This window comes from Oncorhynchus gorbuscha, linkage group LG02, assembly GCF_021184085.1.
Source record: "Oncorhynchus gorbuscha isolate QuinsamMale2020 ecotype Even-year linkage group LG02, OgorEven_v1.0, whole genome shotgun sequence".
In the NCBI taxonomy this organism is placed as follows: Eukaryota; Metazoa; Chordata; class Actinopteri; order Salmoniformes; family Salmonidae; genus Oncorhynchus; species Oncorhynchus gorbuscha.
Genome location: NC_060174.1, coordinates 52,526,811 through 52,543,547, shown reverse-complemented (window position 1 = coordinate 52,543,547; position 16,737 = coordinate 52,526,811). Strand labels below are relative to the sequence as shown.

The 16,737-nt window shown below is 44.4% G+C and overlaps 1 protein-coding gene across 3 annotated transcripts in view; it reads right to left on the bottom strand.

The window, feature by feature from the left end:
- Positions 1-4,531: 4,531 nt before the first annotated feature.
- Positions 4,532-16,737, bottom strand: part of shank2b (SH3 and multiple ankyrin repeat domains 2b) — a 162,576-nt gene continuing 150,370 nt past the window's right edge. For 2 of the 3 annotated variants that reach the window (XM_046312850.1, XM_046312857.1), the window contains 4 exons: positions 14,728-14,855; positions 14,030-14,177; positions 11,335-13,768; positions 4,532-9,604 (listed from right to left, as the gene is read on the bottom strand). In XM_046312850.1, coding sequence (XP_046168806.1) covers positions 9,076-9,604; positions 11,335-13,768; positions 14,030-14,177; positions 14,728-14,855 — 3,239 coding nt within the window. In that variant the 3' untranslated portion in view covers positions 4,532-9,075. The remainder of the gene's footprint in view (positions 9,605-11,334; positions 13,769-14,029; positions 14,178-14,727; positions 14,856-16,737) is intronic. The other variant, XM_046312842.1, reaches the window with a different exon arrangement.

Below are 16,737 nucleotides of genomic sequence, written 5' to 3'. Positions count from 1 at the left end.
CCTGGAGGTGTGTTTGGTCATTGTCCTGTTGAAAAACAAATGATAGTCCCACTAAACGCAAACCAGATGGGATGGCGTATCGCTGCATAATGCCGTGGTAGCCATGCTGGTTAAGTGTGCCTTGAATTCGAAATAAATCACAGACAGCCTCACCAGCAAAGCACCCCCACACCATCACACCTCCTCAATGCTTCACAGTGGGAACCACACATGCTGAGATCATCCATTCACCTACTCTGCATCCCACTAAGACAAGGCGGTTGGACCAAAAAATCTCAAATATGTACTCATCATACCAAAGGACAGATTTCCACCTGTCTAATGTCCATTACTCGTGTTTTTTGGTCCAAGCAAGTCTCTTATTATTGCTGTCCTTTAGTGGTTTCTTTGCAGCAATTCAACCATGAAGGCCTGATTCATGCAGTCTCCTGTAGACAGTTGATGTTGAGATATTTCTTGTTACTTCAAATCAAATCAAATTTATTTATATAGCCCTTCGTACATCAGCTGATATCTCAAAGTGCTGTACAGAAACCCAGCCTAAAACCCCAAACAGCAAGCAATGCAGGTGTAGAAGCACGGTGGCTAGGAAAAACTCCCTAGAAAGGCCAAAACCTAGGAAGAAACCTAGAGAGGAACCAGGCTATGTGGGGTGGGCCAGTCCTCTTCTGGCTGTGCCGGGTGGAGATTATAACAGAATATGGCCAAGATGTTCAAATGTTCATAAATGACCAGCATGGTCGAATAATAACAAGGCAGAACAGTTGAAACTGGAGCAGCAGCACAGTCAGGTGGACCGGGGACAGCAAGGAGTCATCATGTCAGGTAGTTCTGGGGCACGGTCCTAGGGCTCAGGTCCTCCGAGAGAGAGAAATAAAGAGAGAATTAGAGAGAGCATATGTGGGGTGGCCAGTCCTCTTCTGACTGTGCCGTGTGGAGATTATAACAGAACATGGCCAAGATGTTCAAATGTTCATAAATGACCAGCATGGTCGAATAATAGTAAGGCAGAACAGTTGAAACTGGAGCAGCAGCATGGCCAGGTGGACTGGGGACAGCAAGGAGTCATCATGTCAGGTAGTCCTGGGGCATGGTCCTAGGGCTCAGGTCCTCCGAGAGAGAGAAAGAAAGAGAGAAGGAGAGAATTAGAGAACGCACACTTAGATTCACACAGGACACCGAATAGGACAGGAGAAGTACTCCAGATATAACAAACTGACCCTAGCCCCCCGACACAAACTACTGCAGCATAAATACTGGAGGCTGAGACAGGAGGGGACAGGAGACACTGTGGCCCCATCCGAGGACACCCCCGGACAGGGCCAAACAGGAAGGATATAACCCCACCCACTTTGCCAAAGCACAGCCCCCACACCACTTGAACTTTGTGAAGCATTTATTTGGGCCGAAATATCTGAAGCTGGTAACTAATGAACTTATCCTTTGCAGCAGAGGTAACTCTGGGTCTTCCTTTCCTGTGGCGGTCCTCATGAGAGCCAGTTTCATCATAGTGCTTGATGGTTTTTGCGACTGCACTTGAAGACAATTTCAAAGTTCTTTAAATGTTCTGCACTGACTGACCTTCATGTCTCAAAGTAATGATAGACTGTCATTTCTCTTTGCTTTTTTGAGCTCTTCTTTCCATAAGAGGGACTTGGTCTTTTACCAAATAGGGCTAACTTCTGTATGCCATCCGTACCTTGTCAGAACACAACTGATTGGCTCAAACGTATTAAAAAGAAAAGATATTCCACAAATGAACTTTTAAGAAGGCACATCTGTTAATTGAAATGCATTCCAGGTGACTACCTCATGAAGCTGGTTCAGAGAATGCCAAGAGTGCAAAGCTGTCATCAAGGCAAAGGTTGGCTACTTTAAAGAATCTCAAATATAAAATACATTTTCATTTGTTTAACAATTTCTGGTTACTATATGATTCCATATGTGTTATTTCATAGTTTTGATGTCTTCACTTTTATTCTACAATGTAGAAAACACCTATAATGAGTAGGTATGTCCAAACTTTTGACTGGTACTGTATGTGTGTGTGCATGCGTTGTGTATGCATTTGTGCATGCATACGTGTGTGTATATGTGTACGTGTGTATATGTACACCCATTGGGTATATAAAGGAACTTTCTCACAGTATCACAATGGGCGTCCAGTTTAATGAACCCCAGCTGGACGTGCAGCTGTCCTTAGAGACCTGATGACCACTGAGGGATGACTGGCCTGCAGGGTGTGTGTGTTTTGTGTGTGTGTGTGTGTACCTCGTGCCAGCAGAACCACTGACCAAAGCCACTCCAGGTCCCTGATTGGAACCCTCCAGTGGCTCAAGAGGTTCACCCCAAAAAAGCTACATTCATAAGTTATTAAATATAAAAAATAATAAATAATAATATATACAGTGTAATTACAATTGAATTTGCATGTACTTTCAAAGTAAATGCCTTGTGAGGAAAAATAATCTCATATTCTTCAGTGTAGCCTATATCTGTGCGATATCTTCCATTAGGATTGAGTTTCTCTCCTAATTTGTGCAAAAATGTAATGATTGATTGAAGGGCATTCAGGGGCAATTTCTCAGAATCATGATAACCACTAGAGGGCAGGATACTCCATCTATATACAGGGCACCTAATTCTAGAAGGATAGAGTTCAGAATATAATTATTCTGTTGGCTCCAAATGGACGATTACCCAGGTGCTCACACAAGTAATTATTATTCAATTAAAATGATTATAAATCAACAAATGTCACACTAAAATGTATATTACAGCAGAATAATATTAGATCACACACACACACACCTGCTGCCAAATACTAGCTTAATATTGGACAAAAGTGTAATCCTGAGATAATTGAAAAGGCATCATTGGAGAGACACTACAATAGCAACAGCTCAGTATATCAGAAGGTATAACTTTGGCACAGGGTTAGGTTGGGTGAGTGGAGTACTGTATATCGTACCTTTGATCAAGCTGCAAGGGTAGTGGAGATGATGACCTATGTCCAAACCTCCTGTGGATTGCATCACATCCATATATCTAAATGATTGAACACTAGGCTGATCTCAGATCTGTTTCGGCTGTCTTGCCAACTCCGATAATAATTTTCAAGCCAAACATTAGCCCTGTTTATACCTGTTGCTAATATGGGTCCTTTGTCCTGATCTTGTCTACATTGTGATTGTGCCCACATTTCCAGAAATGTGTCTACACATTGTATTAAAATGTGTCTGTTATCCGCCCACTGTGTCTGCATTGTGACCAGATATCCTGGTCCCTTCCTTTATGCAAATTATTTCACAGCTATTTCTTCAAAATAATATTTATTTATTTATTTATTATTAGACAAATATTGATGTAATCAGTTAATGGTGCCACCTGTAAGTGATTTTAGAAGGCGGAATAATGATGATTTAAATTGTTTCTCTGTCTACACTCGTAAGATATGCAGACACAATGCGCATCTGACTACCTCCCGGAGGTGGGCAGGTTGATCAGATCACAACGTGTCTTCTGATTGTCTCCACCGGTCAAAAAATGTGGGCACAATCAGAATGTGGACAAAATCAGGACAAAGGAGACAAGTTAGAACCAGGTATAAAACAGGACTATTGAGAGATACAAAGCGACCATATGATTTACCATAGGCGTCGGCAAGACAGCACAAAATCGTTAGAAGTCATTGCAACACCCACTGTATCAGTTGTCAATCAAACATGGAGCACCATTGGACATGTCCTTTCAAGACAAAAAAGCAATACAACATAAATGTGATCAAATATTGCGCAATATTACATTTATTTACCTCCATAAAATGTTGGTTTGTGAACTTAGGGGAAAGTGCAGTTACAAATACTTATGTTCCTTTGATCTCGATAATATTAATTTCTCTCTAAAGTAACTGAATTATTTGTCGCATAAAATTACAGCAACATATATAGCATGAAAAGGACATTGACAAAAAGCAGTGATTCTGTATCTATGAAGAATAAAACAAGAGGACAAAACGTTTGGAGCTGATGCCTGTCGGTTTACGGCATCTTAACATGTCCAATGTAGCCAGACTGCATTGTACTACATTTCACCATTGTTTCCCAGTGGAGTGAAATAAACCTGAAATAAAGCAGAATTCAGTCTGGATTTCTATGCTATGTTCCATTGACAGCATACTACGGTGGCCCTACAGGGCAAAGTAAGGAAAAGTAGCTTTTAAAATGTTTGCCAAGGTACAGAAGCATAGCCCCATCTCCTGATTAATTGACTTTCCTTGAACCTCTTTGAGCTTCCGATTCCTTATTAAGTATATAGGTCTAGACAGCTTCACTACTAAGCCTTTAGGCCTGTACATGACCTCAGTGCAACGTGCAGCCGTCAACACTACTGTATATCAAATGTCACATTCAGTGATGTGGTTCTCTCTTGGTCATATAGTGGTCATATAACACTTTCTATAGCAAATAGTGTAGAAATGTACAGCCTGAGAATCTTCATTTATACACACATGATGCAAAAACTATGCAAATCAGTTCATATCAGCTTTTAATAATTACAGAGGCTTTGTAAATACATGACTATCAATTGCTAAAAGTTTCAAATATGCTCTATAAGATTATGGATTATAACACAATTATTTATGTCAATTTTAAAAATAGATAGACTTGAAATCCTGTTACATGTATAATTATTCCCCTGGAAAAGAATAAGAAAAACAACAACTTGAAACAGAATTGATATTATATTGCTTCTTAACCATATCTCTTTTTTTGGAAAACCTAACCACAGCTCAGGGTTGATATGGCAACAACACGGATAGGAATATATCCTAACATTAAATATCTCTGCGTAATCAAAAATACTGTGCTCGTTCTTGTTCCTGTGGTTCTTAACATAAGATCTCATCTCAACGTGTGCCCGCGTGTCAACAGTGACAACTGACAAGTACCCCTCTGCAGCCTATCGCACTGGAACTTTTCTGTTATGAGGTCATACTACAGTCATCGGACAGTCGTAGATGAATACTGTACACATTAAGTATGCTTTAGGAAACATTGCCTTGAGAACACGGAGGGAAATGATGCTGCACTTCAGGACATTCTTATTCTGGTGATACTGTTTTGGATTTGGCCAGTTTCAGACGTGTTGTATAAAAGAGACCTGTCAACGAAGTCCCAATGGCACATGGTTTAGCAAATGTCCTGTAGCTCCCATGTGTTCCAGAACAGCAGTCACTGGGAGTAAAAATCCCCCCTAAAAGCATCACCTAATTCTATAAAGAAGCTATCATCCTGTTGAGCTCTGTGGGTATCTACAACTTTCTTCCTCATCAACAAAACACATCAAAATACCATCATAGAATAAATACTATCTCTAATACTTCAATAATCATACAACATTTCTAGCAACTTGATTCTTAGAGGTATCTGCCTCTCTTCGATTGCCAAACAAGTTTAACTATTCCTATTCTAGGGGAAGGGGAAAAGGAAATTCCAGCTTTAGTGTTTGTTCGCCTACTTTTCTCATCGTTGCATAAACGTGACTGATGTTCGTCTTCAGAAACATGCCTATTCTGCAGTGTTGGTTTAAATTCCTTTTAAATTCAGGAAGTAAACTGACATTCTCTTCAATGCTTCTCTATGAGAAAAATGTAGAATTGGAATTTCACTTTACTTCCTGAATTGAAATGGACCCCATCCCTGCTACTCTGTTGAACTAGGGTAATCCATTCCTGAGTCTTCAATCCCAAAGCCCTAAACGTCAGTGCAGGGTATAGTAATAACCTAATGTGATAATGTGTGTATTATTCCTCTCAGAGGACATAGAAGACTGCGAAAGAAAGGATGATGGTTGGTGATAACGATTGGAAAGCCCCGACTGCCAAGCTCTGCTCTCTCTGCCATGTCATGTCCAGAAGACAACAGTAGGGAGAGCTGTTGGCACACATTTCAGCTTCCTGTGGAAGACAGTATAATGATTTATAAACTGAATTTACATTGTCAATATGTATTGTGTTCCACTTTACATCCTCAAGTAAAACATAACTACAAACAAATATTTAAACTCAAAAGTATGTTGAAAACATGGCAAGTGAAATCTAAGGGCAACAACTTGCTACTGTACCTATTTTGAAATCCATCTGATGTGATCTCCCTTTCAGGAGTAGAAATGTGCAATACCTTCGTCTGAGAAAACACTGCACTGTCCCTCAAATCAAACTATATCCCGCTAAAAAGGAGAGAGAAAAATGAATGACACTGCAGGGCCATGGCCGGCGTTGGCCCACCCCCTAAGCCCTATTGAGTAACACAGTACGAGTCATAAAACCAGGAAATGATTGAAATCATTTTTGTCACCATTCATTTTTGTGTCTGGGATCTTAGAACTACTTCGTATAAAGGTCTGTGTTTTGTGTTGGCTTAGCGAGGAGTGACGTTTTGATAGCCGCGCAAATCTCTCCGGACAAGTAAATGTTTATCAATAACTAGCTTTGCACATTGATTATATTAAATTGAGGCGAATATATTGATAAAACTCACCTTGTCCGTGAGGGAATTACACGGCTATCAAAACGTCTCGCCAAGGTAAGCCTACACCAAACACAATTAATTCGTACCTTCTGTCAAATTCACGAAATGAACAATTAATGTCGTAAAAACCATTTGAACCATTTCCGTGTTTTTATGGGTATTATAACGAGTCCACTGTGGCGTATAATTTATTTGACTGAGACGGGCGCCGACATAAAGACAGCATCAATCTCAGATAAAGCATCCGAGAGAGCGAAACAGCGCCCCCTCTGTCTCAGTAGGTGCATCCCACATATGTGACTGTGTCTGGAATTAAAGAGCATGGCATGTCATTCTCTTTTTTTGTTGCCAGATCTCATCAGATACATGGGCTACATAGAGTAAGACAGAGGAGCACTGTCTCGCTCACTCGGATGCTTTTTTGGACGAATGCACGAAGGTAACCTATCTCTTGAAGTGATTTGCTGGACAATCGGATGACAACATCATGACTGGTTGTGTTCATGCCACATTAAAAGGTCATACATTTTTACAGCTAAATGTCTTTACTATAAAAACCCACACGAGCACCGCTAAAGCGGTCATTTGGACTGCTCATTCATTTAAAACATGCACTTCTCCCCTTTCGTCCTTGACCTTTCCTAAATAAGTCTATAAAACACACTGTTGTTGTTAGAACCAGTTTTATCATGTTTTTTCCCCCCAATTGCCTACTGCCCTGCCGACAGTAGGGCCTGCTCCCCTTCTACTCCTGATATCAACTGGGCATGGGACTAAGTGCCATGCCCAGTTGATAACCACCCCAATAACGGTCTCGAATCTGAACCTAAACTATACTGAAACGAATTTCACACATACCACAGACTCAATAAACGAAGTAAAGCACGATGTGGGGAATGGGTGAGTTGATGAGCGAGGGGAAGCGAACAATACATATTTATACAATCCCCAATTTTGAATGAAGAACAGTGCGGAACATTCTATTGTATTGATCTATTCCAATTATAACCTCAAAATAGTATGTACCCTATATCAGTTCACCGAAACCAAGCAGTCTTTTCAGTCCTATTCTGGCCTACTTGGAGTAAACAGCGAGAGCGTGCGTCATTTAAAATGGCAAGCGTTGCTACAAAATCTGAATGAAAAACGATTCAGATGGCGGGGAAGAAATGAATCACGATGAAATCTCTGATGATTATCCTTCTGATTCTGAGCCTCAGGCTGAATCTACACCTCCGAGGCGTAAAGGCCAAAAAAAAGCCAGAATGGTGCACACTGAACAGGTGCCTGCGCCACCAACAAGTGAAACGGTGAGACAGGGGAGAGGAAGGGATGGCACCGCTTGGAAAATAACAAGCCGGTGACAATGCTACAGGCCAAATAGCAGCACAAAATGTTGTCACTAAAAGAGCAGGCCTCAAGCGCTGTCGTTGTTTATATGGGATGGACATTCTCCAACTGACAATTGACCATTTCTTACGGCTGTCATCGACACTTACTGTATATCCATTGTAAAATGCCATTATTGCTTTGTGATGATTTTCACTGTTTATCAAGCACACTTGGCGCTTATATGTTTAGGCTACTGATGTTTTCATCGTTTGACTGCACACCGCGCGCGTCTTGGTGGTTGGGGTGTGTTTTATTTTGTTGTCATAAAAATAAGCTGTTACCGCGTTCCCACACCTATGCTTTCTGTTTCATAGTTGTAACAAAGGCACTCCACGAATACAATTTATTGAACACTTGAATTTGGATGTTTTTTTGTCGTTGTGTTTTTCAGCCTTTTACATACTGTATCTCTCAGTAACATAAACTAATGAAAATGTGTTTTTTGAAATATATTTGTTGTATTCTAATGTTACTTAAGACCTCCATAAACACAAGCCAAATTATTATTTTGGCGATAGCATATATTAAATGTATTAATTACACTGTTAGAATGTTGCAGTCAGACTGACTGCTCAATTAGCTTGAGGGGGGTGTACCTTGAGGCCAAGCACTTACACACATAGGAGAAGAAAAAAAAATTTGCCCGGCCAACTGATTGGTTCTAGCGCCGGGCCTGTGCAGTGCAGATTCCCACCCTTTTTTCCTGAAGAGATCAGTGTTCACATACTTTCTAACAGAGATACAATAGAAAATGAAACCCCTGCAGAGCTGACTCTGGTTTTGCATTCAAATGAGGTTGATTTCAAAAGTCCTTAAGTCTCGTAGTGATTAGGCTGCCGTTCTGTTTGATAGTGTAGTGTATTTCACATCGCAGCCAGGTCACTGCTTCCTTACTTTCTACTGACAGAGCGGCTGTGTCTCACCTGGGATCGCTCTATCCCACCCTGGGGGACTTTTGTGCTTAATCAGGAAACTGCAGTGCTGTTTCAAGTTGCAGTTTCTTCAGGATACATGAGGATATTTCTAAGTTTCAACAAAACAAGCATCATCATAAGAATTATACAGTAAGTATAGTTTAAAATAAGTAAACGTAAATAAAACTATTATGTGAAGTTGTTGTGTTGGAGACAGAGACCTCTATCCTCTCTTCTCATCTGTCCATCAGCAGTTTCAAAGCTCTCTCTATGTTCATCCGATGGCCGACTCTGGTCACCCCGAGATCTATGAGGTCGTCCTTCTGCAGGCTGGGCAGATGGGAGCCCTCGATGTCGTTGTCCATGAAGGTGTCTCTGTGCTCTGCCAGGTTTAGGCTCTCCAACCAGTCGGCCACATCGTGCTTGCTCCACATCAGAACCGGCTTGGTGGCAAAAGGCTTGTTGGAGACGGCCTGCATGAGGGTGAGAGGGGAGGGTGAGCGGCTGCTCCCCGTGCCCAGGCTGAGAGGGGGGGTGGGCAGGCCGAACACATCAGAGAGGGTGGGGGAGGTTGCGGGGAGGGAGGAGGCACAGCCGAGGCCTGAGTCTGGAGGAGAGAGGATGGGGCTGGGGGCTCGGGGGTGGGGGAGACTCTCGGTCTCTCGTTTTGGAGATGGGGCCGGCACGCTCGGGCCGAGCTGGGCAGCAAAAGTGACTGTGGTATTCCGCTGTGTACCTGAGGCAAGGGACCCACCGTCTGGACCCCTACAGAAAGTACAGAACGCACCAGGTTAGAGGACAAGAGAGGGTGTTGTTTATCGGAAAATATTGAACTTAAACATTAGTAAGAGACGCTAAATCAGCCTGACAAGCAAACTGAAATATTACACAACCACACCTGGATGCAAACAAACACTGTACATAATCCCTGTAGTATAGACATTCATCCACTAATCATGCCCCCTCCCTCACGGACTGCTCTGACGGGGCCAGTAAGAGACGGACGCTTTGCGCTTTGATGTCTCTCCTCTTGCGAGGGGACGGGAAGAAGTAGTCTACCTGACCTGACAGACCTACTGGAGAATAAAACAGTCTTTCCCTATACTACACCAACTCCTGCAAAACTGCAGACTGGGAGTAGGCTACAGTGTGTATTTGAGTGAGTGAGTGAGTGAGTGAGTGAGTGAGTGAGTGAGTGAGTGAGTGAGTGAGTGAGTGAGTGAGTGAGTGTGTTTGTGTCAGAGGAGAGGGAAGTAAAATAATTTAAGAATAAAAACAAAAGAGATACTGCATTCACTCTTTTGTAAGTAGGAAGTGGGGAATTCATTCCAAATACCAAATGAACGAACTGTGTTTTTCTTCCCATATAAAGTGACAGCCATTATTTTGAAGGGGTCAGAAGATCTCTGTGCTATTCATCTATTCACACTATGAATCCGGTTGAATCAGGTTAACCTAATGTCTCACTCAGATCACACCGCAGGGATGTGCTCTGCTCTGCAGCATATTCAGCTTGTAGCCACCACAAGCAGAACTTTGCTGGTATAGCCATGCATTTTAGGGTTAGCCTCGTCTGGTTTGCTCTGTAAATAACGGCAGCTTTCCATAATAAGTGCTGCTATCACAGGGGACTGCTGTGGTGAGGAACGCGCAGATTAGGTAGGTAGCCTACTGTACAAAACAGATATATGCAATTTACACAAACGGACAAACGGCAACTATTCACACACCAAATAAACAAACGGACAGAGAAACCTGTGTAGCCGACAAAGCTGGTGACATAAATACACACGCAGAAATATGTTTCCACACTGGCAAAAACCGACCACACAATTACAGGCTACAATCGTATATCGCACACACACAACACCGCATAGCCTACATCTGTTGGAGCCTCAATGTATACACACTTCTAGTCTACAACGCCATTCTACTTTAGTAATCTGACGTGACTGGTTAGAGGAATGAAGAGGAGGGTTAACTGAAGAGAGAGCCCCGGCTGCTCATAGATATTTCACATACTCTGGGTTTGTTGAAATGATAGATGATAAAGAGACAGGTTACACACACCATCCACCCCGGGTTTAAAGAGACTCTGGGTGGGTCTCAAATTGAACACTACTCCGTATTTCCCTACAGGCCCTGATCAAAAGTAGCGCACTAAATAGGGAATATGGTGCCATTTGGGACGTAGCCTCTGTGCTATTTTGAACTGTGCTGCTTGTGACACACACAGTGACACATGGCTCACCCCTTCCTTCGAAGCGCTGTGGCAGGTTTGGTCTCTATGATAATCAGACAGACATGACGTTGTTGCTCATCTACTCTTCAAGGCTGCTGCTCTCATTATTAGGTTGCTAGGCAACTCTTTTTGCTCTCCAGTAGAACACACACACACACATACACACACGCACAAAAACGCGGACGCACACACAAGCATGATTAGACACACACACATGCACGGCATGCACACACACAGCAAAAACAAAGATTACCTTGATCCAAAAACGGTCCTACATCCTGAGGAAGAAGAGTCTATCCCATCCCCTGGCTTTGGTGTCTTGTCCTTGTTCTGCATGTCATAGGGGTTAGAGCCTGGCGGGTCTCCCCACAGCTTTGAGGTCCTTTGCGTTGGTGTTCTGGGGGGCTCTGAGTGGACGCATGCCCCGGGGGGAGGTGGCGGGACAGAGGAGGGTGTTCCGAAAGTTCTCAGGTTCTCTTCTCTATCCATCAAGGCGGGGTCCTTGTAAAGTGCATTACTCTTGTTGGCGGCAGGTTGCCTGTTTTTTGGCTTTGAGGTCCGGTCCACCAAAAAGGCCTGTCCGTCTGCATAGACTGTGCAAGTGTTGTCCAGCATCTCGCCACCGTCTGACGACAGCGTAGAGATACTGGACACAGTGGATACAGTGCTCGTAGTCTCCATCTGAGGGTCTCCACTACTACGGCTGTCGGGCTCCACATCGATCCCAGAGTCACTGATAGGCTCGTAGCTCTCCAGGGCGTTGGGGGTGAAGCTGGGAGGCATACAGTTAGTGAGCACTGCAGGCCGTTTGATCATCATCTGGTCAGGGTGGCTTGGGGTGTTACCGTGATGGGGGTAGAAGGGAGCTAGAGACGATGAGGCTCTGCCAGCGTTTCGATGCTGTTTGAGCAGTTCAGCGATCGCCCCCTTCTGGTCCTCTGGGATGTCGAAGCTGTTGGCGAACTCCAGCGGCGGTGGCAGTGGGTCAGCGAAGAAGTCATCGTCGATGTCAACAGAGGGAACGCAGGGCGGAGGGGGGATGCCGAAGGGGAGTTTGACCGGCTCATCTACTGAGGTGACGGTGATCATGGTCTTACTACCTCTGGGACCAGGGCCCATAGAGTGGGAGTTATGGGGGTTAGGGGAGGACATTCTGGAGGTGTTAGGCTGGTTGGGATCCCGGAGCTCGCTGGGTGTGCTGTCCGGACTCACTGCCCCGTCCCTGTCCCCCTCAGACAGGCTGTTCTCCTCAGACCTGGCTCCGTCAGTGGTGTGAACCATCAGCAGACCAGCAGACTTCTGCTGAGACGTGTCCACGTTGTCTATCAACATGTTCTTCTTCTCCTCTTCTCTCTCAGGCCGGGATAGACTCTTCTCCTGGTCTTTAGCCAGCGGGTGGTCGTATTTGGACTCTGTCTCGTACTTGGCCTCGGTCATCTGCCTGCGAAGCCCTGCCCTGCCTGGTCGACCCATGGTGGCCGTCGCGGAGAAACTCGCATCCATGCCAGTCCTTAGCTTAGTGTCGATGAACAGAGGCTTGTTCAGGTCAGGTTTGGGTAGCTCAGTCTTCAGTGGGAGAGGCTGGGACTGCTCTCTCATGGCCCGGTCCCGTGCAGCTAGAGCCAGTGCAAGAGGGGAGTTAGGGTCCAGAGGCTTCCCAGTTACTGGGTGGACATAGTGTCCGCTGCTGGAGGTGTAGGTCTTGTTTGGCAGACTGACCGGGCTGTGGTGACCCGTGCGGGTGTGGAGTGGCTCCCTCACCATGTTGGGCTCTGAGGTATTGAAGTTCGTCACATTGCCTCCTCCTTTGGGGATGTTGAGGAGAGAGGCAGGTGGGGCCATGATGCGGCGCAGGCGTTCATCACTACTGAACATCCCCTCGTCGATGGACTTGGAGTGGCGGAGGCGAGGGGTTGGGGCGGGAGGCGAGTCTTCGTCACCCTGGTCGGTGAACCTGTAGGATGGGGAGTTCTGGTGAGACTCCACCATCCTCCTCTCGCGCTCTCGAACGGCGCCCGCCATGGCCGTGGCAAAGGGGCTGCTGGGGTTGTGTCCGTCGTCGGGCCGGAGCTGGTCGTGGGCGCCAGTTTCTATCTCCATGCTGCTGCCCTGGCTGCTCTTACCACTGCTGGATGTAGACGGCTCCTTGATAATGATGGTTGGGATTTTGATGGTGCAGATCTTTTCAGGGCTGTCCTCGATCTTGTCCTGCTTCACCAGCATGCCCTTCCTCCTCTGGGGCTTGTTGGGGGCAAACAGCCCCAGGTTGCCCATCTTCCCCAGGTCTGAGTAGGGGTTCTCAGGGATCTGGGCCCTGCGGTTCAGGAAGCTCTGCTGGGCTGTGAGGCCCTGGCCTGGGCTGTGGCTTCCCTGTTGGTGGTGGTGGTCCTCAGACTGGTACTGTTCCGACTGGGGCTCTCTGTAGTACATACTCCCCTGCTCCCTCCACCCATCGCTGCCGCCCGCGGTGAGGTCCCCTCGCTCTGGGGCGGTGCCTTTAGGAGCAGAGTGTCTGATAATGCCGTAGCCTCTGCCCTGGGGGTTGGGGACATTGTTGTAAGGGGGAGATGGAGGGGAGATGGCGGGTGGGGGTGGGATGTCTTCTGATGTGTCCGGCATGGAGAGGCTCCTGGTGAATTTCAACATGGGAGGGGTCAGAAACTGAGGGGTCTCCTCTTCTGTTATTCCTAAAAAAGAAAAATACATGATGAATTACAATACATCGATGACAATTATACAATTGAAACCATCAAGTGTGTGTGTGTAAAAAAGTAATTTCCTCATTATTTTGCATTGTCGATTACAGGGATTCACCCACAGATGTGTGCATGTGTGTGTATGTGTGTGAGTGTGTCCACACATTGGTTCTACATGTGTGTACCATACAGTATGTACTGTATGCAGGTTCAATATTTAGCCTTGACAGAAACATGTTGATATGTAGTTACCAGATGTTCCTATGGACTTCTGTCGTCTCATGGTCCCCTGTCTGTTTGGCACCCCCAGGTAGGGTCCTCGACCTCTGGGACTTCCTGGATCTCTGGGTTGGGTCTGGGTCTGGGTCTGCATCAACATATCCTGGCTCTCACACATGGACTGCAACACAGAGAGAAGACACTGGGTGCCTGGACTGATCTTTACTACATAGTATTAGAGGTATTTTTGAGGTACATTAAATCAACAATATCCAACTGTGTTTGTTAGTCCTCAACGTTGCAGATAAACTTGAAGGAAATTAAGGACAACAAAGAACAAGAAGCTGTTTAACCTTCATATACTCTTCTGAGACCAAGCAAATCAGGGAATGCAATTCCCATCAGGGCCATGTACAGCGTCTAACAAAGGAAGCCAATCATGCATTTATATTACCAGCCAGAATAGAGCAGCAACTTCCAACAGGCAATGGGTGCAGCCACCAGAATTCTCTGAGCACTAACTTTTTTTTAAAAATCCAGAATCCCCAGTTTTTCAAAAAATGGCTATTGATTCCCAGTTGGATTTTCAGTCCCAGCTGATTTTGGGAAAACCTGGGAAGTTTGGGAAATGTTCCAGTGTTTTTCAACCCTACTCAGCGTAGACCTTTCTGGTCTCATTCCTGTGCCACGCAGCCAACAAAATGTACACTGACGGTAGGGTTTATACCTACATTCATCTCGGGGCTCATGGCGAAGCACCTGCTGTTGGGCCGTGACTTGACTGTGTTAGCGACCCTTACGTCAACATTGGAGTTCTCCCACATAGGCTTCTGAGGAGGCATGTTCTCGTCCACTTTATCTGGAACACAAAGTAACACACACCTCTACTGTCAGTACAGGACACTGTAGCCTACATCCGTCTCTAAGCTAAAACGAGCATTCATCTCAGGCAATGGCAATCCAGGCCCGTAAGTAAGAACTGATATCAAACCGAGCAGAAAGGAAAAGAAAGAGAACAGAAATAGTCACACTGACATTGGTCAAAGTCAAAGCCGTGCAAGCTTCCCTTGCTAGCTATACCTCCATCAGGCTTCTCCTTTTGTTTCTATGGTTTAGCTATCCTGGGTGCCAGTCTATTTCCGCGCTCTTTCCAACTCCTTCCCGTGTCCCAAACGGCACCCTACTACACATAGTGCACTACTTCTGACCAGGGCCCATTGGTCTCGGGTCAAAAGTAGCGCAATATGTAGGGAACAGGGTGCCATTTAGGACACAGCCCTTAAATCATTTACAATGAGTGACAAGAAGTCGGTAAGATAGCACAAACAGATCTGGGAATAGGTTTATGGTTCAACAGCCACTGCACAACCAACATGCTAGTTTGTTTTGTAGTTTGGCGCTCCCATGCATGGGACAATTACTTAGAGTGACTGAGAAAACAATCCTCTTCTTTAGACTCTCATTATCGGAAGACTGATCATCTACAACAGGAATACAGTGGAAGAAAAGGCAGTTCAGATACGGACATGCATCTTTATTCTATAGCTAGTGATGAGTACATTCACACACACTTGTCCCTCAAGTCACTGCTGTCAAAACCTGTCAACGGAGGAGAGAGAAAGCTGTAGGCTACATACATCCCCCAAGAGCAGACGTCCCCACGCTGTAGTGTTTTTGCAGACATAGTATTTACTGTAGTGTTTTTGTCGGACATAGTATTTACTGTAGTGTTTTTGCGGACATAGTATTTACTGTAGTGTTTTTGCAGACATAGTATTTACTGTAGTGTTTTTGCAGACATAGTATTTACTGTAGTGTTTTTGCTGATATAGTATTTACTGTAGTGTTTTTGCAAACATAGTATTTACTGTAGTGTTTTTGCAAACATAGTATTTACTGTGGTGTTTTTGCAGACATAGTATTTGCTGTAGTGTTTTTGCAGACATAGTATTTACTGTAGTGTTTTTGCAGATATAGTATTTACTGTAGTGTTTTTGCGGACATTACAGAAGTATTTACTATAGCGTTATTGTTTTATTCGCTTTGACATAGAAGTGGAGGTCTTTCTCCTTGAAGAAACCTAGTGGAGAAATACTGAAAGAGCAAATCATTTATCATAACCTCTAGGCAGGTAGGACTGGGGTCTGAACCAATAGTTCAGAGCTTTTGCTCTTTTCTATTTCCCTGAAAGGGAACACAATATATATATTTTGTTGTTGCTATTTTACTAGGCAAGTCAATTAAGAACAAATTCTTATTTACAATGACAGCCTAGGAACAGTGGGTTAACCGCCTTGTTCAGGGGCAGAAAGACAGATTTTTCTACCTTGTCAGCTCTGGGATTCCTTTTGGTTACTGGCCCAACACTAACCACTAGGCTACCTGCCGCCCATTATATGGTCTACACTTGGCATGTAGGTTTCTCACTGTGGAACAAATTGGGATAAGGGGGAAGGGAATGGGCAGAGTATAGGCAATTAAATACTTTAGTATTTACTATAGTAAAAAAAGCTGTTGTGTTTTTGCGGACATTACTGTAGTATTAAATACAGTCGTGTTTTTGCAGATAACATTGTAGTATTTACTATAGTATTTCACAGCATACTACACAATTCTATAGCAATAACTAAACACGATCAAAGGATTCTCAGTGTGTAGTATAGTATTCCATGGTACACTACAGTTTACTACATAATTCTATAGCAAGTACTGTAATATTCTGTAGTAAACTGTAGTATTTT